At 45.9% G+C, this 25,531-nt stretch overlaps 1 protein-coding gene across 4 annotated transcripts in view; it reads right to left on the reverse strand.

The window, feature by feature from the left end:
• Positions 1 to 4,985, reverse strand: part of MED13L (mediator complex subunit 13L) — a 189,491-nt gene extending 184,506 nt beyond the window's left edge. For all 4 annotated transcript variants that reach the window (XM_080941131.1, XM_080941129.1, XM_080941130.1 and 1 more), the window contains exon 1: positions 4,775 to 4,985. In XM_080941131.1, coding sequence (XP_080797257.1) covers positions 4,775 to 4,846 — 72 coding nt within the window. In that variant the 5' untranslated portion in view covers positions 4,847 to 4,985. The remainder of the gene's footprint in view (positions 1 to 4,774) is intronic.
• Between the last annotated feature and the right edge of the window lie 20,546 nt (positions 4,986 to 25,531).

Genomic DNA, 25,531 nt, shown 5'->3' on the forward strand with positions numbered 1-25,531 from the left:
CTAGTATACGGCACCATATGCAATCTATCCAGTGCACTGTGAACCCGGTGCAGCTTAAAGCACACTCGAGGCAGTGCTGGAGAGTCGCTGCTCGGTGCTTCTAATAAATGGAGATAAAGCACTGTCACCAGTCACACCTACCATCCAACCACATTCCAATTTCATAAGCTTTATCTAATCTCTCTCACTGGCCAGCTCCTGTGAAATAAACATATCATCCTTTTCACAGGAATGCAAATCAGTACCTGTACTAGCTTAAATAACATTATTATTATCTTCTCTTGAAAAATAAGTCAAAGGCTTCAAAAATATCTAGTCTGAGTCAAACTTTGATAGCTGAATTAACTATTCATTAAAAAGCCGTTCAGATAATCTGCAGCACCCTGTGCACACTAAGACAGAGTTCCATCTCAAGTCTTTCTTTATTCATCTCAGAGTATAGATCCTCAACATATCAGCCCACAATTAACTAGGCTAGATTGGCTAGTGAACAAAAAAGATCAATTTTCCATGCTAATTAACATAAGCCACAACTATGAGTTAACTGTATTTAAAGAAATACCTTGAGAGACTTTTCAGTATAAATTATCTACCATGTCCATGACAAAACAACCAGAGTGCCTGCACACACTCAGCAAACACTTCCTGTCTAGAACACAAAGAGAGAGGACCGGCCAGGCCGGCTTCCCAACGAGCACAGCAAAGCCTTTGGCACATATGGATCTCAGGTATGTTATTTCTCTTTAAATTATGAACTCATCACACGTACAAATGGCTCTTTAAAACGGTCCAGTAACCTGCTACACTATGCCTTAAATTGCTGTCTATTATGTACTTAAAAATATTTACTAGCAATTGGAGGTTAATATGGCAACCATTACCGGGTAGCAATTATTGCCATTAAAAAAATATAAATACTATAATGCCATGTGCTACTAACAACAAATGCTAAACGGAAAACACATTGACATATTACAAATATTTTCACTAAAGAAAATGAACCATCATGAAAAAGATACTTTAAATGTACGCTTACTTTAAACATTAAAACTGCAAACTGGGGGGGGGGGGGAGCAGATTGTGTACAATATATTATTCAGGCACTCTGAAACCTTGGCAAATCTTCTTCCCCCTCTCCATCCACACTCCTCCCCATTAACTTGTAAGTTCCCAGCAGCTCAGGTTTTCAACATTACAACCACCTTCTTTTTCTTGGGGGTGGGGGGTAAAGAATGCCCATAAGACAAAAGGAAATTCTGTCTACAAAAAATTACCCTAAAAGCTTCAGATGCAAAATTAATGGTCTTAGGTAAGACATTAAGTACTAAAGGGTGTACATGTGTTTTAATTCAGTGAGGATTTGACAGCATTGTTCAATTATAGCCAGGGAGATTTTAAGCAAACCAGACATAAGTGTGGAACAAACATTTAAAACTTACAAGTGTCTCCTCAAGTCCCAGTACTCAGCATGCATAAGTCTAGCCTAAAGGGCAGAAGTCACTTTCTCCACATTATCTCAAAAGAAACACAAAGATAAACTGGACATCTGGAAACTATAATGTTTCTTCCCTCAGGGGTGAGTTCAGGGCCACAAGGTACACTGTTACATTTTCCAAAAATGAAGACTTAGAACACTTAACTTGACGGACAGCATGAGAAAAGTTTTGTGTCACAAAGGCTAGCCAGGCATGAATTTCCTGCAGTGGCTACAAATCTCACAGGAGGAAGAGTGAGAAACAGCACAACATATACATCCAATGGTCTTTCACAGGTTAAGATGGGGGTGGAGACAGAAAAGAAAGGCTAGGAAATAGGACTCCAGGCAGTATCAGAAAACAAACTCAGTAAAAGACTAGGAACAGAAATCGAAGAGGCCTGATTGCTCAGTCAGCCCTTGTTAAGCCCTGGTATGGCCTCAGGATCTCAGGAAGTAGTGGCTCTCAGCTCCCTTGAGGCTCTGCTCCAGCTTACACCTCCATCCACGCTAACATGAGCATGTGGGTGAGCAGTGTTCTAGAACTGACTATTCTCCACTCAGAAACAAAACTGCAAGCCAAACTGTCCAAAAACACAAAATACTGGGTACCTAGAGCTCTTCTGACACAAAAGTGATTTTGAAAAGATGGTAACTGTCTCTCCTTCAGAATCAATTACATATACAACATTCTTTAGGCAATGTATTCTCAGTAAGATAGGTTGTTGCTTTGTGTATAAGCTCTTCAGGGAAAAAGAAATGTCAAATTAAGAATTGGAAAAAAGACCGCTGGCAGTTTGTTCTTGGTTTTGGCTTACTGTGGGTCCCTTTATTTAGTTTGGTTTTCTAAGATATTTTAAGGCTGGAAAGATGGCTCAAGGGTTAAGAGCACTAGCTGATCTCCAGAGGACCTAGGTCCAATTCCCATCACCTACATGCCAGATTGGTCTCTAATTCCAATTGCAAGGGACCCAACACCCTTACACAAGCAGGCCAAACATCAATCAGTGCTTATAAAATAGAGATTAAATTTCTTAAAAAATAAACAGCATTTATCCACCTTCAGGTATCAGAAAATATAAACATTCTACATTTTTTAAGTCAATCTAAGCATTTCTGTATTTCAAATGAGTCACCCAAAAAGTTAATTGTACTTTATATTCAAAAGTCAACTTTTTGGTTTAAAGATGTTAGGGGAGAAATACCCAGAATGCAGTCAAAAACAAAGTCCAGAATCTTCAACAAAGAATCTGGAATGTCTCATCTCTACCCCATCACTGGCTAAAGCTGAGAGAGATGGGGAAGGATCCTAGAGTTGAGCTGTGCAGCCAGCAGGCTTGCATTTGCCTGCACAACACATTGTATAAAATTAGCCACATGCACAATGCATTGCTACAGTGATGCATAGTAATGTGGGAGCTCTCCCTAACTAACAAGGACTGACTTGGTTATTTTAATTACCTGTAAAAGTGTCATTGTGGTCATCCAGTGGCCAAATGGGAGGAGGGGGGGTTAAATACCCCCTAGTCAATACATTTGTTGATCTCTAAAGGTCCCTGAACCTAATACTAACTGACAGACAGGGGAAGCTCAGGGTGGAGGTGGAAAAAGGCAGTAGTTCTGCCCTCATACCAAAGGATCAAGGATAAATTGCCACAGCAGTAAAAGGAAGAACCCCAACTTCTAACTGAATCTGGAAACTCAGTCTCTGGATAAAATTCGGGCTGAGCAGGAATCGACCTGATTACAAGAGTGGAAGCACGGGTACTGTGTCGCTCTGTCTTTGTAGGCCAAAATCATGCTTGATTTCTGTATCGGCATGAAAACAGAATGACACTTCCAAAGTTGGCAACAATTCCTATTTCTCCACTAGTCTCTAAGGGGAGAAAAAGCATCTATGCCACCCATAATTAAATGTAACTAATTACAATTTGAACACTAAATTATTTATCCAGTGTAAACAAGGACTAAGAGGAAATAAAGCTTCTATCTACAGCAGGGGTTCCAAAAAATAATTTGCAATAAATGCATGCTCTCCAAAAGGCAGCACCCCTCAACGCCCCCCCCCCAACAAAACTGGGCACACAACTTAAAATAAGTTCAGTTTTTAAGGCTAAATTAAATAGGCCGTTCAACCAATTTTCCAATTATAGTCTACACTTGAAACATAATTGCCTTACATCTGTTTACAAATCTTTGCTCAATATTTAAACAAATTCGTACTCTCTCGGGCACATAGCTCCACATACAGTAACTCAGGCACAAAGCGCGTATTTAAAGACCACGCACTCCCATTATCAGTCTGAGCGCCAGGTTTAACAACGCGAATGTTTTCAGAGCTAGGTAATACGACCCAATAAAAAGCAAAGATGGCATTTACCACCAAATGTCACTGCCACCGCCAGGAAAGAGTTGCTGGGGCCCTATACATTTTTAATTTCGATGAATTGAGCCGCCGTCGCCCGGTACCAGGCTTCCAGAAGAACAATTGACACCCTAAACGGTTCGAGATTAAGGCAGGCAAAGCACTTCCAAAGCAAAAGTTGTCAATTATCAGAGGCGAGAGCGGGAGAGAGGACAGGCGAAAGCGGATAAAAATGATGTTATCAAACCGCCCAGCTTGTTGCTCCCGAGTGTGTGTGTGTGTGTGTGTGTGTGTGTGTGTTCCTTATTAAGGCAGAGAAAACAGTTTTTAAAGGCAGCGGAGGAGATCGAGGAGCAGAAGCTTCCTCCACCTTCCGTGGGCTCCGAGCAATGGCTCTCCCGCTCTCCGGCGTAGTAAGCCCCGAGAGGCGGGCGGCTGTCCGTGTTTACAACCGCGAGAGCTCCGGCTGCCAGAGTCCTTTCCCTAACACCATCGGCTTCCATCAACTGTTTTCGGGTGAAAACGCAGGTGTCAATGTGGAATGTAAGAAAGAGAGAGAAAGAGAGAGGGAGAAAGAAAGAAAAATTCAGAAGGCAGACGCGGGCGAGCGGCCGATCCGATCGGGGAAGAGAGAGAGGACGAGCCTGCAGATCACCGGCGCCGGCGGCTGCACAAGGCAGAGAAGCCTTCCACGTTTCGGGAAGGAGGAGGGGAGGGGGAAAAAAAAAAAAAAAGAGGGGGAAGGGGAGGGGAGGGGGTGTGATTGCCACGGAGGTGGGCGCTCCGAGCGCGCCCCGGCGTCCGCAGCGCCCCGACTTCCACACGCACATCCACGCCGGGCGCCGCGCTCGCCGACGCCGCCAGGGCTCCGGGAGGAGAAAGTTGCGCGGCGGGGAGGTCGCGCCCCCCACCCGGGCCCCCGCCCCGCCACTCACCAGCGAGAAGAGGTTGGAGTGACAATCCTCCAGGCTCGCCCCGTTCGCCACCCAGTTCGCCGCGGCGGTCATGGTCCTCCGCGAGCCCGGCCGCCAGAGCGGGGCATGTCGGAGCGGGCCGGGCCGGGCGGCGGCTCGCGGGCACCGGGGCGCGAGGCCCGCGCGGGAGGCCCGAGGGCGGCGGCGGCGGCGGCGGGGGGCGCGGCGCGGCAACGCCGCCCGCCTCTGTCGCGCAGGGCCGCCGCCTCCGCCTCCGCCTCGCCGCCTCGTCGGCCGCCTTGTTTATCTCCAGCCGGCGGGCGACTCGCCCTCGGCCGCGCCGGCGCGTGAGGCACGCGAGCCCCGCAGCCGCCCCGAGCCGCCGCCGCCGCCGCCGCCGCGCGAGCCCGCGAAGGGGGGGGTGCGGACGAAGCCAGCGGGCGACCCCGGCAGCCGAGCGCCGTCCCCTCCTTCCTCTTCCTCCCCACCCCCCCCTCCTCCCCAGTCGGCCGCGCTTCTCCTCCCTCCCCGGGCTCGCTCGCTCTGACAGCAATGGCGGCCGCCGACCGCGGCTCGGCCCGCCATTGGCTGCGGCGCGTCACGTGACGGGCGCCGGCCGCGCGGGGGGGCGGGGGAGGGGCCGCGGCGGCGGCGCTGGCTCGCGGGAGGCGCTGCTGAGCCGAGCGCGGCCCTCTCGGAGCGGGGACCAAGCCAGGGAGGGAGAGAAAGAGGTGCGGGCGGCCGTGGGACGCCGGGGCTGCGTGGACGCCCCGCCCTGGGCGCGGGCGCGCGTCTGTCGCGGGCCGAGGAGGCCGCGGCTTCCCCGGCGCGGCCTCCGAGCCTTGGCTTAGCGGCTGGGGCCTGAGGCGCGGCGTGGGCCGGCCCGGCCTGTCCGAGCGAGCTGAGGAGCGTCTCCTCGAAACCTCGCGCCCGCCGGCCGCAGCGCACCGGGCGGAGGAGTAGGACTCGGAGACACAAAGGCAGCGAGGCGCTTGCCCGGGGCCGCGGGATTCGAACCCTGGCATCGGGAAGCCAGGGCTCGGGGTTAGCTGCCTACCGAGCGCTGAGCTCCTAAAGCACCCATGCTTCTGATGCCCTGCGCGCCCACTTTGGGCATGCACGCAGGCAGGCATTCCTTGCATAGATGATCCCCGCGCTCTTAGGTGCCACATTCACACTGTGTGTGGGGAGCAGGCCCTTCCTCCAGCTCCAAGCGGTCAATAACCAGCATTCCTTCTGTAGAGTAATGGGGCTGGGAGAAGTGCTGATACAGAAGACTGCCTTCCAGGAGTTTTTGGCCCCAAAAGAGAGAAAAGGAGAAAGTTGACTTGAAAAGAGGTAGCATTAGCGGGGTGCGGTGGGGCATGACTATATCCTCAGCACTTAGAGGAAAGAGCTCTGAGTTCCAGGCCAGCCTGGTCTACACTGTCTCAAAGAAACAAAGGAAGAATAAAACGCTGGAGAGAGTGGTGGGAACGAAATAAAGGAGACAAATCCGACCCGACAAATGGAGCTTTGAAACTACCACAAACCTTAAACCCTGGAATGAAGGTGGTTCGTACACAGTGAGCTAGCTAAGACGGGCGCAGTAGCATCCCCAAGGTCCCAGTTACTGAGTAGCTCAACACCGGAACTTTCTGAATTCAGAAGGCTCTGGAAAGGATGCCAGGGGCTGGCTTTGCTACACCTAGCTGTGACCCTGCCCAACAAAGTTTAACTATGCCTCATTTTCTAATCTGTCCAAAGCAAAGCCTAATTGCTGACCTGCTGACCTCAAGCCAAGGTCACACATTTCGGGTAAGATGCTATTGAGTAAATCATTACAAGGGCGATGCCTGATACTTGCACACAGGTGTTGCTGAGACCTGAGCAATCAGATGGGTCCAGAACGCCCAGAGTCCACGCATGCTCGCACGTAGTCTACAGCCTACTGGCTGGTCACAGACTAAGCAAGTTAGGAAAGGAAAAGGGAGGTGAGGGGGTGCAGCACGGGAGCAAAACCAAACAGACGGACAAGAAACAGCTTACAGACTAGGAATGCTAGCCTTTTATTAAAGAAAAACGCTCAACTTTATTGCTAGGACCAAACATTTGTGTCCCACTCACAATGTTTTCCTGTTGAAACCCTACATGGGGCAGTTTTTCAACATGGTAATTAGCACGTGGATGGAGTCCCTAGTCTCTAGAGCAGTGCCCTCAGAAGAGACATAGGAAAACTTGAATTCCCCCTTTGCCATCGGAAGACATTACCAGGAAGGAGGCTGTAACTGGACCAAAATAGGTCAGTACCTTGGCCTTGATCTTCCCAGCTTCCAAAACTGTAGGAATAAATTTTTGTTCTTTGTGCCGTTAAGTCTACAGAAATTCTGTCAACATGAGCAGTTCAGACAGACTCGGGTATGCCAGAAAGAAATCAGAAATGAAAACCATACAGCCAATGTCATGTTTTATGCAAAAGAAAACAGAGCCGTTGAGCAGTCAGAACAAGGTATATAAAGTAGCCTCCTGGCTTTGGATGTTCAGGTAAGACATTTCCACTGAGAGTGGTTAAGACTACTTGTTCCTCTTGCAGGGTACCCGGGTTCAGTTCCCAGCACCTAGAACCATCTGGAACTCCAGTTCCAGGGGGTCCAAGCTCTTTCTGCCCTCCACAAACACACACATGCATGCTGACTAGATAGATAGACAGACAGACAGATAGGCAAAACACACACAAAATTAATTTGTAAGATTTTTTAATACATAACAAAGAATTACTCCCTGGCCCAGTAACCCTCTTCAGAGCAGTTCGGACACGCGTGCAGATGTATGAAGGCTCGGAATGTAACTAGTATGAGCTGCCGTGTCGTCTGTAGGGCAGAGACTGGAATCAACTATGTGTGCAGCCATCAGGGGACAGCCAACAAAATCATTTAATATGTGCAGCCGTTAAAAGTAATGAGTTGGTGCTATGCTCTGTCAGTGAGAACGACCCCAAGTGTGGATTAGCCGAGATGGACATTGATTACCATGACGGTGCATGTAACTTCAGATGCCTCTAGGGAGCAGAACCGGGCCACTGAGGGATGGGATGGAGAGGGGCATCACCTTTCACTTTTCCTTTCCGTTTTCCTTCTTTTGAAATGCAGAATGTGCATATCACCTATCCGTTCCATCATAAACTGTAATAAACAGCAGAAGTCAATCCATAAAGAAAATTGAAAACAGCCATTGAAGGCCCTGCCGCAGCAACTTGGAAAGCAAGATAAAGCTGAGCGTGGTGGGAGAGCCGAAGGGGAAGGGGCCAGCCTGGGCTACACTGTAAGACTTTATCTCAAAACTATGAGAGTGAGGGGGGTGGAGGGGAGACAAGGAGAGACTGGGAGAAGTGAGGCGAATAAAAACACGACCAAAATAAGCAAAACGCAGAGGTTTTCTTGTCTGCCATGTTCAGGACTGGAAAAGGGAAAACCCTAGCAGCCCTCCCTGCCAGTGAGCTTCCTGGCAATGGGTAAAACTGGAAACCTTTTCCTCAGACCAGCCACTCAGCATCTCTAAGCCTCAGTTTCTCCATGGCAGTGGGCAGCCGGGGTAACCTTCAGGTCAGTCCTACCTGGGAACTCCTTGGCCTCTCTGCACAGCTGAGGTTGCTGATAAGGATCCTTGCAGTTCTTACTCAATAGAGAAAGCAAGCACTGGGAATTGGTGGCTAAGCTCTGGAGATAAGATAAACACAAAGCAAAACAAAAGCCGGAGTCAGGCCCCCTGGGAAGTCCCAGGGAAGTTCCTTAGGTGCAAGGGCCTCTTCCGTGCCCAGTGACATAGTTTACTCACAAGTCCTGCTGCACAGGCAAGAAATACTAGTCCCACTGTGTGCAGAGACCTCAGGTCTCGTTCTGAGAAGGTCAGATAGTTCCCTTTCGCGGTTACGAAATGTAGTAGCAGAGAAAATGGAAGCAAACCCAGGACCAGAGGAGGAAGCTTCTGTTAGAAAGAAGGAAAGGAAGCTGCCACTGCTTCTGCCTCTGGCACCTGGGCTCCAATCCCCAGTCCTGCCGGTCCCTAGCTGTGCAGCCCTGCAAGGGTCACTTAACCCTGTGACCTGCCTCTCTTCCCAAGTGCTCCGTGTCCCAGAATGATAACTCCGGGAAAACCACTTCTCACAGCTCGAGCTCCCCAGGCAGTAATCAATAAGTCACAATCACCAGCCACTTGTCCATCCTTGGACAAGAGAAGGTGTCATCCAGTCACTTCCTGTGGAGATTATTGGTTGGCTCTTGTTTTGTGTGGAATCTCTCCCTTCACCTGGCTTTGCTTAGATTACTTGGCAAACTATGGGGGAAGCAGAACCGCCACTCGGGGGAAGATGGCTCAAGGTATAAAGTGTATGGCAGCACAGATAACCTGAATCAGGAGCCACAGCATCCCCAGAAAGGCCAGATCGCCCAACCCCCTCTGCCTATCTGCTAACAGGTGAGGGTAGGGCAGGTGTGTCCCCAAAGCATGATGGCCAGCCAGTTTAGCCAATTAGGGAGGTTTAGATTCAATGAGAAACTATCTCAAAAATAAAAACAAACAAACAAACAAAACTCCAAGCAGTAGGAGAGGGCATACAATGTGTGGCCTCTGCAAGCATGTGCATGCAAGCCCAAAGTCACATCTGCACAGACACACACATGCGCATCTACATGCACACGCCATATACATCCGGAAAGTCAGAATCTGAAAGCATGCGCCTAGGCTGGAGAGATGGCTCTGCAGTGAAGAGCACTTGCTGCTCCGGCAGAGGACACCAGTCCAGTTCCCGGCATCTACACGGAAGCCCACAACTGCCTGTGACTCGGCTCCAGAGCGATCTGACACCCTCTTCTGGTCTCTATGGGCAACTGCACTCACTCACACATACATACATACACACACACACACACACACACACACACACACACACACACACACACACAAATGAAAACAAGCCTTTGGAAGATCAAACCCAGAAAGAAAAGCCAACCTCTGCATCCCACTGAGAAGTCCAAGGCTCCAGCCCTGCTAGGAATCTGAGCCTCTCTCTCTTACTGCCGAACCCAACCAACCAACCCAACGTCAAGAAACATTTCTTCCCTTTTTTCCTAAGGTTTAGAGTTTGGTTTTGTTCTGTTTTTTCCCTTTGTGAAAATATGATCATGGGACATATACTATTTGACAATCTGCTTTTTCCTCCCATTTGATCATGTATTACAAATACATCTCCAGGCCTATTCATCCGAATCTAACTCCCCGTTTTGTTAGTTATGTGATGTCTCACAGAATACCTGGGGCATAACTTATCCAATTATTCCCCTGTTCCTGAACATTCAGTGAGGTTTCCAGTCTTTCTTCCTCTCCCACTTTAAATAAAAGGGCACCGTAAATATCCTTATCTATATATTCTTACATACTGACATTTTTATTTCCTCAGAATCAAGTTCCCCAAACACAACTGCTTTTTTATTGTTAATAAATATATGTTTTTATTTTTCATAACTACAACCAGGAAGGAGGAACGTGGCTCAGAAACAGAGTGTTTGCCAAGAACATGAAAGGTCCTGGGTTCAATCCCCAATAGTGCAAGAAAAGAAAGCTGACAAGATGTGCATACACACACACACACACACACACACACACACACCAGGGAATGGATAATAATATCAAACAAATAAGATATAGTTTAAGAATAAATAAATGCATCAGGAAGCTAGGGACATGGCTCCGTCGGCAAAGGGCCTATTTGTTGTCTAGCATGCAGGAAGCCTTGGGTTCATTTCCCAGCATCCCATAAACCAGTAATGACGGTGCATGTGCACAGTCTCAGTACTCCTCAACAGTAGAGGTGGGTAGCGGGAGCTACAGATTAAGGACATCCTCAGCTACATTGTGAGTTTGTGGCCAGCCCAGGCTACATGACACCCTGCCTCCACGGATGATAAACAAGGCCAGGAGACTTTCCCACAGAGGTTGTAGCAGTTGATGCTGCCTGCAGCTATGGGGGGTGGGGTGAACCTACATCTCCTCAAAGCTCTGCCAGTCATTCTGTGTGGTGCCAAGTCTTCTCATTTTTGCCAACCCGATGAAAACTGGCACCAGTGTTTGATTGTGCTCTCCCAGAACTGAAATGAGGCTGATCTCTCTCAACCTCTCCTGGCCACCATGGCTGCTCTCAGTTCCTTGAGAGTCGCCGGCCATTGGGGGTAGCAGCTCAGAGCAGCAGAGGCTCCAAGGAGCCTCATGATGGGACCTCTATGGTGGCCATGGCTGCTCTTTAGCATTGAAGTCTGATATGGACAAGGCAATTTGTTGACACCACCCCATAAAAGTCACTGACCTGCCCACATCACATGAAGCACTTTCTTTTTTTTTTTTTTTTTTTTTTTTTTTTTTGGCCTTCACTTCCATAATTGGATTTTTAGGCCATGGCATTGAATTACAAGTCCCAGCTATGCCACCTTGAACTCTGACATCTCTGTGCTTCTGTTTCCTCACCACTAAAGTGAGGGTATACACCTGTGCACTTATCAGACCTACTGTGCACATTCAGTCAGCTGTGGCACATAGTAGGTGCTCAATAAATGCCAGCTAGTAACATGAAGTCTTGGGGCTCCCTTTTAGGTTCGAATTAAATGTTGGGCAATAAGTCAGCTCCAATGAACTCTGCCAAAGATATAATTTAGTAACAATTTGAGTTGTTAAGGATTGCCCAGAGCCAGTGGAGCAATAGATCCGAGGCTAAGAGCACTTGCTGCTCTTGCACAGGAACCGGATTTAGTTCCCAATACCCATATCAGGCATCTCTCAGATATCTATAATACTAGTTACTCCAGGAACACTGCGTCCATATGGTGCAATGCATACACTCAGGCACACACACATACACATATTAAAATAAATCAGTGTGTGGGTTTTTTTTTTTTTTTTAATCGCAATGGCAGTAACTGAATGTTATGGTATCCTACCTGTTCTGGCCAATTTTATGTCAACTTGACATAAGCTAGAGTCACCTGAGAGAAGGGAGCCTCAACTCAAAAACTATCTCCATAAGATCAGGCTGTAAGGCCTGGAGAGATGGCTCAGTGGTTAAGAGCACTGGTTGCTCTTCCAGGGGATCTGGGTTCAATTCCCAGCAACCACATGCCAGCTCACAACTGTCTGTAACTCCTGTTGCAGGGGATCTGACACCTTTGCACAGACATACATGCAGTCAAAACACCAATGTATATAAACTAAAAATCATCCTTTTTAAGAAAATCAGGTTAAAGGCAAGCCTGTGGGACATTTTCTTAATTAGTGATTAGGAAGAGGAGCACCACATTGTGATGGAGCCATCCCTAGGCAGGTGATCCTGGCTCCATAAGAAAGCAAGCTGATCTGCAGTTACAGATTATCATAATCTACTGATAGAAATTATTTATATAAATGTCGATGATAATGTAAAAATAGCCCCATAATAGTACTTATCTGAAGTTGTTGAGATTAAATAAGATAAAACATATAAAATAATAAAGAATCTGGTTCGCACACACACACACACACACACACAAACACACACACACACATATGAAAGAAATAAAAAGAAAGTAAGCTGAGAAAACCATGAGGAGCAAGCCAGTAAGCAGCACCCCTCCATGGCCTCTGCATCAGCTCCTGCCTCCAGGTTCCCGCCCTGCTTGAGTTCCTGATCTGACTTCCTTCAGTGATCGAGCAATGATATGGAAGTGTGAGCCGAATTAACCCTTTCCTCCCCAAGTTGCTTTTGGCCATGGTGTTTAGCACAACACTAGCGACCTTAAACAATACATTACCTTTACTTTCTTTGAGATAGGGTCTCATTGTGTAGTCCTGGCTGGCCCAGAACTCATTGAGTCAATCAGGCTAATCTTAAACTCACAGAAACCCACTTGCCTCTACTTCCCAAGAGAGCAGCCCAGCATACATATATGTACACACACACACACAATACAATATATAAATATTCACATATATAGCTAATTGTACACATTTACTACACATTGAAGCACAACACACACACACATATGACAAAGGAGCCTCATATAAACAGCTTGAGGTTTTTGTTGTTGTTTTTGAGACAGGATTTCTCTGCGTAGACCTGACTGTCCTGGAACTCACTTTGTAAACCAGGCTGGCCTCGAACTCACAGAGATCCACCTGCCTCTGCCTCCCAAGTGTTAGGATTAAAGAATCTTTTTTTAAGTGTATTAAGATTCTGGGGAGATGGCTCAGGAGTTAAAAGCACTGACTGCTCAGTGGAGGAGGCCTTAATTTGGTACCAAGCTCTCACATGGTGACTCACAACTGCCTGTAACTCCAGTTCCAGGGGATGCAACACCTTCTCCTCACTTAACAGGTAGTACATCCACAGACACTCAGGCAACACACAAATACATACATACATACATACATACATACATACATACATATTCTAAAGTGTTAAACTGGGCATGGTGGTACATACCTCTAATCTCAACACTCAAGAGGTAGAGACAGTAGGTTCAGAAGTTTAAGGTTATCCTTGGCTACATAGTGAGTTCTAGGCCAGCCTGGGCTACATGAAGCAAGCAAACAAACAACAAAAACAGAGAGGGGGAGGGGGAGGGAGGGAGAGAGGGAAGGAGAGAGAGAGAGAGAGAATTCACTAGTCACTCAAAAGCGTTTCCTGTCCAGGTTACACAAGTGTGAACTTGACGCTCATGAAGGAACCCAGGGCCTGCCCAGGTGGCCCAGAGCCAGGCTGTACTCTGGAGGGAGGGATGCCAACTGCTCCCACGGCCCTGCCAGCACATCTTGCCTGCTACGCTTTCTGTGTTGCAGGCCAGGCCCCAGTGAAAACAGCCAGGCTCCTGGAAGTTGCTATAAAACAGACAGACATCTTTGTCTCTGTTGCCCTGAACTGGGGACTTCAGGAGAGGTCCAGACAGGTGGGCAGGTAAACTGATCTTCCACGCTGCACCTGCCGATCCTGCCTTGGAGCGCTCACATCCAGGTCTTAGCATGTTAGACAAAAATCAAAGGCCACCACACACTCCCCCAACCCCATCAGGTCTCTCCCAGCAATCTGGCAGTTTGGGGGCCCGAGACTGAAAAGGTGTTTCCTGTTCTGTAGCTCAGGTGTGCTGTCTCCCTGCCAGCTGCGTCCCTACCCTGAGGCGATGAGTAACTTTCTGTGACCCAATCATTGAAAAGCAACCCTTGCACTGAGCCTAGGCTTTTCCAAGGCAACAATGTGGTGGCAATAAAACCAGGACATGTGAATCTCAGGTCCTTCTCCACTTGGCCAGAGTAACAGCTTCACTGGGTTTCAGGGGTCACCTGGGTTATGGCAGTCTTAGCCAGTGTGAAGCAAGAACACCTCTCTCTTGCTCATGTCTTAGTTTTTTCTTCCTGAAACGGGCTGCCCATCTCTGAGGCCATGGGCCAGTTATACTAATCAAATAGTTGTCAGTCAAGTCAACTGATTTGTCCATCCTGAAATAGGCCCTGGGCTGACTGCACTAGGCTACCTCAGGAAGGGATGGAGTCTGTGAACAGAGCCACCGTGGCTGCTGTCGGCTTAGATGACTTCCCCCAGGAAATAAATTACATTTCGTTCTCTATAGATTGTTTACTTTATAGTCTCTTGATCTCACTTGGCTGACTTTTTCCGTGTAGAGTTTTCAGTAGCTTGCTTCCCACTTAATCACAACTGCTTCTGTAAATGTTAGCAACTTGCGTTATGGGGATCGGCTGTGCATTTCACAATGGTTACTGCATAGACAAACCCCTTTTTTTATTCCACACACACATACAACCCTCAGTAAACATCCCCCCCTCATTTTAAAAAGTATACTCTTAAGATGGTTTTCCACCAAGAAGACTATATTTCACGTTAACCGTGCAATAACTCAGACATTTTTAGCAGAGTTTCCTGTGGGCATGTGTGGATATGCATGTGTATGTGTGTGTGTGTGTGTGTGTGTGTGTGTGTGTGTGTGTGTATGCATATGTAGGTTACAGGCCAACCTTGGGTGCTGTTCCTTAGGTGTCAATCATCTTTGCCTTAAAACAGGGACTCTTACTGGCCTGGGGCTCACCACGTAGCATAAGCTAGCTGGCCAGCAGACCTCAAGGATCAGGCCAGGCTTTGACGCTCTAAAGCAGGGCTTACAAGAATGCACTGCCACTTAGCTTTTTCTATGGTGTCTTAGACATTGCTTGAAATCAAATACCCTGACAAGAGCAACTTAAAGGAGCAAGGGTACTTCAACTACTGCTTGAGGGTGGCATCTGTGATGACAGCGCAGTGAAGACAGCAGGAGCTCGGAGTGGCTGATCACAGGGCACACAGTCAGGAAGCAGGGATTGATGAATGCACCTACTCGGCAAACTTTTTCTCCTCTTCATACAGTTTCGGATGCTTAGCCAAGGGAATTGCATCACCTTCAATGGTGGGATGCATTTCCTCCCTGCCTCAGCTGACCTAATCAAGGTAATCCCTCCACTGGTATGCCCAGAGGTCCTTCTTGCAGAGAGTTCTAGGTTCTGTCAGGCTGGCAAGTAACAGCAGCCATCTCACATGGGAGCCAGAGATCAGTCCCATCCTCAAGCTTCTATGGCAAAGGCACCACCCACCTCCCCTGCTCCCCCTACAGCCTCATAAGGGATCATTGCTCAGGGAATAGGCACACTCTCCAGGGGCCAGTTCATCTGAACCTGATAGGCTACTCCTCAAAACTCCTACAGATAGAAAACTTTCTTCTCCAGTCTCACAGCAGATCTGGCCAGACAGACCCCCCCCCCCCGACCCTGAAAACTTGGCCTTCTGGGAGGTGGAGAGATAGCTTGACTATCAAATTCTTGTAGAGGACTTGGATTTATTTCTCACACTTCACAGCTACCTGTGACATTCAGAAAATAGAGGGGGGAGACACAGGCCTTCTCCTGGTCTGTGTGGGTGCTTGTATTTGTGGCACACACAGGCATATGTATAAATAAAAACAAAGTGTTAGCCAAATGGTGGTGCCACACACCTTTAGTCCCAGCACTTGGGAGGCTGAAGCAGGTAGAGTTCAAGGCCAACCTGGTCTTCAAAATGAGTTCCAGGACAGCCAGAGCTATTGAGAGAAATTCTGTATTGAACAACAATAATAATAGTAATAATAAATCTTGGAAATAATTTTTTAAAACGGGGGAAGGATAGAGGCATATACCTTTAATCCCAGCTCTTGCGGGATAGGGCAACTGAGGCAGGTGTAATATCTCTGGGAGTTTGGGTCCAGTCTTGTAATCATTTAGGCTCTTTCCATGTCTGCCCCAGTTCCCAAATAATGACATGGAAACTATATTTATTAATAAATGCCATTGGTCTTATAGCTAGGCATTGTTTCCCACTGGCTCATAACTCAATTATCCCATTTATACTAATCTAAGTTCTTACCACATGGCTGGTGACCTTTCCTCATTTTCAATCACCTGACTTCCTCTGTGTCTCAGTGGTAAATCTCCTGCGCCTGACTCTTTCCCAGAGTTCTGATCTCTTCCCAGGAGTACTGCCTATCTCTCCTGCTTTGCTATTGGCCATTCAGCTCTTTATGACAGTGCACATCTCCCTACATCTTTTCCTTTTAGTCCAATAAAAGGTTCATTCTCTAATATCAATAAACTATATACAGTAAAAAAAACTCATAAAAACCATCAGGTAAGAATTACATTCACAATGTCCAGTCCATATGTATTTGGCCACTTTGGAAAAAGTACTATCTATCCAACCTTGGTGAGTTCAATGTTCCATCCCTAAATCATTATCTATCCTAACCTGCATTTACAAATGTAAGAATACCTTCTGAGACCTCAAAGCATTTTCTTAAATCCTAAACAGCTTACACTTCATTGCAAGGATATAACTGTTTAGTCTTCAACCACATTAGAGACCAAAGGAGGATAAATGCTACCTGAATGTGCAAGAAGTGCAGAGCAAGCAGCTTCCAGAAATACAGACATGGCAGAGACTGCTGGCTGCCTGGTCAGTCACCCGTGGCTCTTCTGTGCTGGTGAGGTACTATCTTCAGCCTTCTGGCCAAGAATATCTGACAGACTTTTCTGTGAAGCAGGAATGTTGAAGGACTTGCCTACCTTGTCCTGGCAAAGGTTGGCCGTCAACTTCCTTCATGGCCTGCTTGTCCCATAGCTTGAACAGCATTCTGTCAGCAGTTGAAGCCAGGGCAGTGTTTTGCCCTGTGGCTAGCTAGCTCTGCCACATAGAAGCAAGCTCCACAAGGAGGTTCTTCAATGCTCACCATCCTCCTTAAAGTGAAATGGGGTGCTGCCAGGAGCAGGCACATCCCGCTGTCATAAAGAGCCTTAGGTTAACACAACATTTTTTAATGCCACATTCTGTATATCTTTGGAGCTTTTCAAGACCATCTGTATATCTATAGTATATCTGTGATTCCTTCTAGCTATTTACTATCAATTCACCTAAGAAACATATTTCTGTAATCAACTATTCTAGTGTCTAACATGACCATAAGTTTGATTGACTAACTACTATCTTGCATTTCCTAACTATCTGAAACAGTTTTTAATAACACTTTTTGAAAGACGTTTGCAATTTTTAAAAGAGTTGCATAGGTACAATACCTTATACAAAGTTGGAACAGATAATGTATATTGTAGCAAAGATAACCTTAACTTTGTATCAGTATACAAGATCTGTACCATTGTAAAATAATTGACTTGTTGATGCTCTTTAGTTTAAAAGTAGATTCAATAATCTACACTTTTATCCTATCATTTCTCTATCCCTTCTTTTACCTTTTAATCCCTTCTTCCCACTTCTCCCCTGACAATAGATAAGGGAGAAAGGAAGATAAAGAAAAGAAAAAGAAAGAGAGGAATCGGTGAATCTGACCTCCGTTACTTTGTATCCTCTCTTACTGAGACCATTCACAACTACTGATTAACACCCCTTAAAACAACAACAAACATTCATCACCCACCAAATGACCAAAAACCATCTACCTCATTTTGGGAGAGGGAAAGGAAGCATTATTCTCTTGAAATTGCTTCCTACTGTCTAGGGGCAACATCTCCTTTGGAGTCCCTAAGAAAATTGGGATATTCGCTAGTCTTAAGAAAGCTCACTGTGTCATTTATTGCCCAGTCTCTGTGTGATGAGAAAGTACAGGGTTAAATGAAATCCTGATGGGAACAGTCTGAAAGGCTGGATCAGCTGGGGTCAGATGCTTTGAAGCTATCCTGAAAGAAGTTTTAATGGAACAGCACCGAGGCAGTCTGAGGTTGGGTCAAGCAGGATGTTGGAATAAATGTCTCAGCATCTCAGCATCTTCTGCAGCATCCTCCAGGGTGAATCTTGTCAGGGCCGCTTTGACTTCATTGATGTCTGGTTGTTTTTCTCTGTGCACAAGTAAACTTTTGAAATTAACATACATCTCGGCAGTAACACATGTCTGGGATGTGCAGCGTGCACAGATCGGCTAAAGGTGATTCTCTGCTCTTTGTTTGAGCAAGTAAGGCATTTGTCCTTTCCTGTAACTTAGTTGTATAATCAAACTTTAATATGAATGTTCATCCATGCCATTTGCAAGGATGGCATGATAAGTCATGTGGACTCTGTAGCCAACAACTGCTGTGCAGCAACATTTTTCCTGTCTCAGCCAGTCTCAGAGCTGTTCTCTGGCTGTTCTCATGTTACCTGTTTTGTTGCTCTTCTTGGTTTCTTCATGTCTGCTGCCAAGATTTTCAGGAGGTCTCCCCGAGTCAAATCTAATTTTTATTAATCTTGATAGAATTCTTACCTTTTCTTCTGTTGAAACAAACACAAAACCTCTCCCCCAATGCAACACATTTCCTGCATGCCATTCTGAAGTTCAGACATCCTTATAATACATAGGCTGGTTTTATTTCAGCAGAGTTTTTTTTTTTCTCTCTCCATAATCCAATGTGTAGTCATAAACTTTTTGCAACCTACTTTAATAAGGGTTCATCCTCTCCTGCCCACCACCCTCCAGAGGTAGTGGAAAAGGAGAGTAATTAGGACCTGGCGGAAGTGGACCTGTTCAGCAATAGTTCTTTGGTAGCAAGCTTGATCTTTTTTGGCAGCAGTTCAGTCCTGTGGCAAACACCAAATAAGACAGCAACTGCAGTCCAGCCCTCTTGGCAGGCAGACACCACACAAGAACCAGCAGAGGTAGTTCAATCCTAAAGAGACCACAAGGCTCACCAACCAGCCTGAGGTGAAGCTGCAAAAGCAGCAAGCTGCCACAGGAGCCTCACAAGCAGTTCTTTGGCAAGTTTCTTTCAATGTCTGAGTTCCCACAAGTTGAATTCAGCATTGTTGTGTAAGGCGAACCAATACAAGTGTCATTAGCGGAGAATAGCAACGCAGAGCAAACCAAACCAATGTTCCCTCTCCCACTGACTGGGAGGTCATATTTATACTCCTTCATCACGGGTCCTTTCACATGTTTGCTATAACAAAACATCCCTTGGCCTATGTCTGCTACAGCAAAACATCATTTGACACAAACTGACTTTCCAAAGAAACTATTCCTTTCTACTTCACCAATGTCTCTCAACAACTGTAGGGCTTGTTTTGTTTTGTTTTTTGTTTTCATGTTTTTGCACTAAAAATTTTTTAAGTCGATAGGATACCATACTATGTTATCTATCTCTGAGGGTCTTTATTACCCCTCTTTGCTATGTGACTCATTTAATGTCCAGTTAGATATCTCTACAGCTACTTATCCTATAGGATTGTGAGAAATGCCAATAATATGCTTTATATTATAATGTGCAAAAACTGCTTCATTGACTAGAATATATGTGCGTGAGCATCGTCAACCTTAACTTGTACACATAGCCATATGTGCAGTAGCCATAATATCTAATAAATGTGTAATTACAGAATCAGTCTTCTCAGAACTCTACACAAAAGCCCACTGAAATTCTTATCATGTGTCAATAGCATGATGTATCAAAATGTGTACACATTTTATATCTTCAAACTCTACAAAACAAAACATATAAGCTATTGCATGCCATTGCTCTAAGGAGGCATCAAACATATACATCTGCACCCTTAATATTGCATCTCTGTGGTCTGCCATTGTAATTCCTCGGGTCTTTGTGGATTTCTCTCATCCACCTTCTGGGCTGTCTCTGTAGGCTGCAGATCGGATTCCTCTGAAGATTTATTTTGATTTATTCTGATTTAAGGAATGTTCTAATCTCTGTTCTGTGGCCTGGCACCTGGCATTCCATCTTTTTGTCCTCTCCCTCTCTAACTCTGCTTTATCCTGATCTTTCTGAAAGAGGATATAAAAAATTACACTCATCACTGGACATATGATCATTTGTGTGATGATAAGCGAAACAAAATTATATGGGATCCAAGTGCCCTCCGTCAGTGTGCTTTTCTCCATTTTCAACATAGGAAATATTTTTCTTTTTTTAATCTCTCCCTCCTTCAGAGACACTATTTAATATTTCTCCCTATGACTATCTGTACTTAGATTCTTTTTCTCTTTTACTGTTTTTAATACATTAGCCTTTCAGTCTGTCATACCACAGCTCCAGGAAAAAAATGTTTATCCTCCCTTTTTGTGCATCTCCAGCTACTCAGGCTTCACATGTCTAGAACAGCAGGTTCTACATATTTGGCTCCATCTAGAAGGTGGCCCTTGCTGGTTTGGGGGCTGGAGCCACTGTTTGCCTTTCCATGGGAGCTCAGCCTCATATCCATAGTCATCACATTTGTGGGCACGGGTGTGTAGTCCCAGGTCCAAGTGCCCTGCCACATATGCTGGTCAGCACGTCTGACTTCTGCCCACTCTGGGAAGGTGGTGTCCGAGGCTGCAATGGGCACGGGAATGTGGCAAGTTCTGAGTGTGCCGCAGCTTTTGCCCATTTCTCGCCACAGCTTTGGGAAGTTTTGTTTTTGTCTTTTGTTTGTTTGTTTGTTGCTTGTGGAGAGTGCCTGAGGCTTCCATCTTCTTTTGACGGAACCACTTCCTTCCCCGCTAGGAAATTGTGTCTGGCTTTGGGAAGTGCTTGTTCCCTGCAGTTCTAGCCAGGGCTTTTTCTCAGGCTCTGAGTTTGGATATATATGAGCCCCATGTTGGGTGCCATTTATTTGGATTTTTTCTATGTCCATCCCTGTTCCCAAATAATAACACAGAGACTATATTAATTAATGTATTAGTCTTATAGTTATGCATAGTTAGGTTCATAGCTTAACTATCCCTTTATACTAATTAAGTTCTGGCACATAGTTAGCTCTCCTCAGTTTCACAAGTCTGACTTCTTCTGTGTCTCAGTGGTAAATCTCCTGCACCTGACTCCCAGAGTTCTTATCTCTTCCCAGGGGTCCTGCCTATCTCTCCTGCTTTGCTATTGGCCATTCAGCTCTTTATTGACAGGTGATGCTTTTACATGATACTCAAATTAAACAAACAAAATGAAGAGAAGAAAATGGTCTTGCCACTCTGACCCTGTGTTTGCATTCTTCATAGGAACAGCTATGAGATCACATAGAGGGAGGGTGTTGTAGCTTTTTCATTCTACTTGCTTGGCAGTGGCAGTAAGTTCCAAACTACCACCTCAATGTTGTGGACACACACACACACACACACACACACAGGGGGTGGGGGGAGGGGAGAGAGAGCCTTATTTTAATATGCCCTAAGCAGCTCAATGCTGGGGCCACTCCACACCATGGCTAGCACACTCTGCCCTCCAATATTCCTGAATTATTACTTACTAAAACCTATATTCCATCCTGGCTGCCCCGGGGGCTACGATCCCCAACTCTTACGTGTTGGCTAACACTTTGTCCTGCATTCCTAGGCCTGATCTTTTTGCTTCCCTGGCCTGGCATCTGTCTCCCTGCCCAGCCATTGGCTGCCGGCGACAACCAGGGTCTGACATGTAGGATTCTCGTGTAATTTGGGAACAAGTAATGCAAGCATTAAACCAAATCTACAACAAGAAGGGTCTGCCATCGTGGGTGGGGCCACCCCTGGGCAGGTAGTCCTGGGTTCTATAACGAAGCAAGCTGAGCAAGCTATGAGGAGCAAGCCAGTAGGCCACACCACCCCATGGCCTCTGCATCAGCTCCTGCCTCCGGGTCCCTGCATTGGGTTCCTGCCCTGACTTCCCTTCATAATGGAGGGTGACCTGAGAACATGAAGTTGAAACACATTCTTTCCTTCCCAAGATGCGTTAATCATGTTGCTTGTTTCTTTATTTACTTATTTATGAAAACACACTGTCACAGCCTTCACAGATACCAGAAGAAGGCACCGGATCCCATTACAGATGGTTGCGAGCCATCATGTGGTTGCTGGGATTTGAACTCAGGACCTCTGGAAGAGCAGCTAGGGCTCTGGGCCATCTCTCCAGGCCAATCGTGGTGGGTTTTTTTGTTTTTTGTTTTTAACAACATCCAATGCAAACTAAGACACTCTGTGACTTTCACAGCCATAGTCAGGTCTTCACGTAAGAAAGATTTTTAAGTCCACTGTACCTAAAGCACAATGGCCTTCCCCATTCTTCTCAATCAATTTAGTGTCCTTCAACACCCGAGTCTCCTACCTAAAAAGGCAAGGTCTGGGCTCTGCTCCCCATCCCCCAATCACACACGGGTCATCCAAGTAGGGTCTGGGCTGCCCCACTCCCCACACACATGTCACCCAGTGATTAGAATGCTGCTTCTATTTAAACAGACATTGGATGGGAGAAAGGAACACAAAATAGCATGAAGCAATAAGTCCCCAGCAAGAAACTGGCCCAAAGCAAGCATCAGTAAACACAAGCCTTGGCCATCAGAGTTGTTGGTGGCCTCAGGCCACGAGCAGTTTTTGCCTTTGGCAGAAAGACAAGGGCCCTGAGGCTGGAGCCTCACCTTGCCCCAGAAAAACTAGTCCCCTTAGACCTGGAGAGTCAGCTTCCCTCAGCATCAGCCAAGTGGGGCTGACAGGTAAATGGGCTATCACAAGCTGCTCTACAGAGTCTCTACTGGAGTCACACTGTATATTGACCAGACTGAAGGGACAAGGACTGACTTGAAGCCAGAATGACGGATCCCATAACCTGTGTGTCTCTCATAACTTGTGTCCTTCCGCAACAACCTGACCAACACCGGGGGTTAAATCTTGTACATAATCAGATTTCTCCATCTAAATTTGAAATCAGCACATCTTAGAGAATATTCAAACATCAAAGAAATGCATAATTTAGAAAACAGAGCTTCCCCTCTCTCCAACCTAGATAACTTCTGTCAGCAATTTGGCACGTGAGATCTTTATCTAGATTTTTCTAAGCATATGCTAGCATTATTTTTACTTTATATACCTTCTTATCTTCCTTGTTGGCCTTATTAAGATAAATTTTATAGGTGGTAAAACCTACCACTTTGACACACGTAAAGGTCTAGGAGTTACGTAATTTGTATCTCAATCAAGATTTGGTTCACTTCCACCGATATAACCTGCTGTGAAATTTCCCTTCCTGCCTTTCTGTCACCAATCCTTTCACCTCAGCTTCCTGCATGACTAATCTATTTTCCAGCCTTTTAACTTTCCTTTCCAGAATGTCATATAAAGGTACATAGCTCTTTCAGTTAGCATAATGCATGTCAGGGTCATCCAAGTTGTCAGTGGGAATCAGTTCCTTTTTATTGCTGTATAATATTCCATTGTATGGACATACCACAATTTGTTTATCCATCTACAAGATGAAGAATATTTGGAGGGGGGATTGTAAATAATTGTGTGTGTTGAAATCATTCAGGTACAGGTTTTAGTGTAGCTGTAAGTTGTCGTTAACTAAGGGGAGGGGATTGCCAGGTAAATATAATTACAGTATATTTATAGGAAAACCACTAAACCCTTTTCCAAAGTGGCTTTTCCATGTATCATGCTGCCTTTTTCTCTTGTTAACCTATGAAACAGATTACCCTGTAATGTGTCTTTGTATAATCCTTTCCTGCTAGAATGGTAGATTGTGTGGAAACCATTTTTGTTTTATTCTGCAGTGCTTAAGAGATATGTGGTAGGTGGATGAACTTCCCACATTTTTGCCCAAGAGAGGATATGTAGATTCATGCCATCGAGTGTAAAGAGGCCACATAGTACATTCAGTTTTCTGAACTATGTTTCCTTTTATTTCATTGTCTTATTTATGTATACTAGTGCTCTATGCATGTATGCCTGCCTGTATGACAGAAGAGGGCATCGGATCCCATTACAGATGGTTGTGAGCCATCATGTGGTTGCTGGGATTTGAACTCAGGACCTCTGGGAAAATAGCCGGTGCTCTAACCACTGAGTCACCTCCCCAGCTCCCTGTGTATTTACTTTCACTGTGCTCATCCTCACCAACCCGGATGGTCCGCACGTGGCAGCACCATGACTTGCCAATGCCTGTGACTGTTTTGACAACTCCCTGAAGGTTAGAGAGATCATTGACTTGTTAAGAGGACATGCTGCAGGCTGGAGAGATTGCTCAGTGGTTAGAGCACCGGCTGCTCTTCCAGGTCCTGAGTTCAAATCCCAGCAACCACATGGTGGCTCACAGCTATCTGTAATGGGATCTGACGCCCCCTTCTGGTGTGTCTGAAGACAGCAACAGTGGACTCACTCATATACATAAAGTAAATTTAAAAATTTGAAATACAGCAAAATCTTGAGAGAGAGAGAGAGAGAGAGAGAGAGAGAGAGAGAGAGAGAGAGAGAGTATTCGCTGCTCTTTCAGAGAACCTAAGTTAGGTTCCCAAGTCCAGGATATCCAACACCCTCTTTTGGCTTCAAAAGGGCACCTGCACTCACATGGGTACAGAACACATACACACATGCACACATATTTTTTTTAAAAAAACACTAAAATTAAACCTTTTTTAAAGAATGCCTGGCAGAAAACTAGCTGGGTCAAAGGATATAAAAGATGACAGCTTTGGTAGTTTTTTTTTTTTTTTTTTTTTAGACCAAAGTCAATAGTAGTTTATATTCTCATAAAGAGGAGAAAAATTCTGGCTTCAAGAGATTTCTGGTTTTGCCCGAAGTTATCAATAAAGTTTTTTAAAAAATGAAATGGGGTTTCATGTAGCAGGCTGGCCTTGAACTCATTGTATAATGGAGAATGGCCCTGAACTTCCCATCCCCCTTTTACCTCATTGCTGGGATTAGAAGCATGAGCCACCATGGATACATTGTGTCATGCTGGGGACTGGAACCAAGGGCTTTGAGTATGCTAGTTAAGCACCCAACCGCCTAGCCACAACCCCAGCCCTTGGGCATTACCCATGAGGATCAATGTCAACTCTAATCTGTGAAGGTTCTCAAGCTAAGTGAACCAGAGCTTCCTTGCTCTTCACTGACAGATACAACCTTCAGAGACAATTGCACAGACCTGCAAGGGATCACCACATTCTTTTTTTTTTTTTTTTTTTTTTTTTTGCACAAGGACCAATAAAACCCAGAGAAATCCCATAAATAACAGGACCTCTAATGCCACCAGACAACTAGAAAGGCAAACGGTGAGAATGAAGTGGACCCAGTGACAAAGCGTTTGGACTTCTAATATTCTTTCACAGTGGGTTGGGGTGGAATGCCGCACGAGCCCTGAGGTCCAACTTGGGTGGGAGCTTCGTTAACAGCAATGGGCCCGGGTAGCTGACCCAATGCAAGCTCCAAGTGAGAATAAAAGGTAGTGGGGAGAAAAAAAAATTGAAGCTGAATTGGGGGTGGAGGGAGAAAT

The sequence above is a fragment of the Micromys minutus genome (genome assembly GCF_963924665.1).
Source record: "Micromys minutus genome assembly, chromosome: 29".
NCBI classification, from domain to species: domain Eukaryota; kingdom Metazoa; phylum Chordata; class Mammalia; order Rodentia; family Muridae; genus Micromys; species Micromys minutus.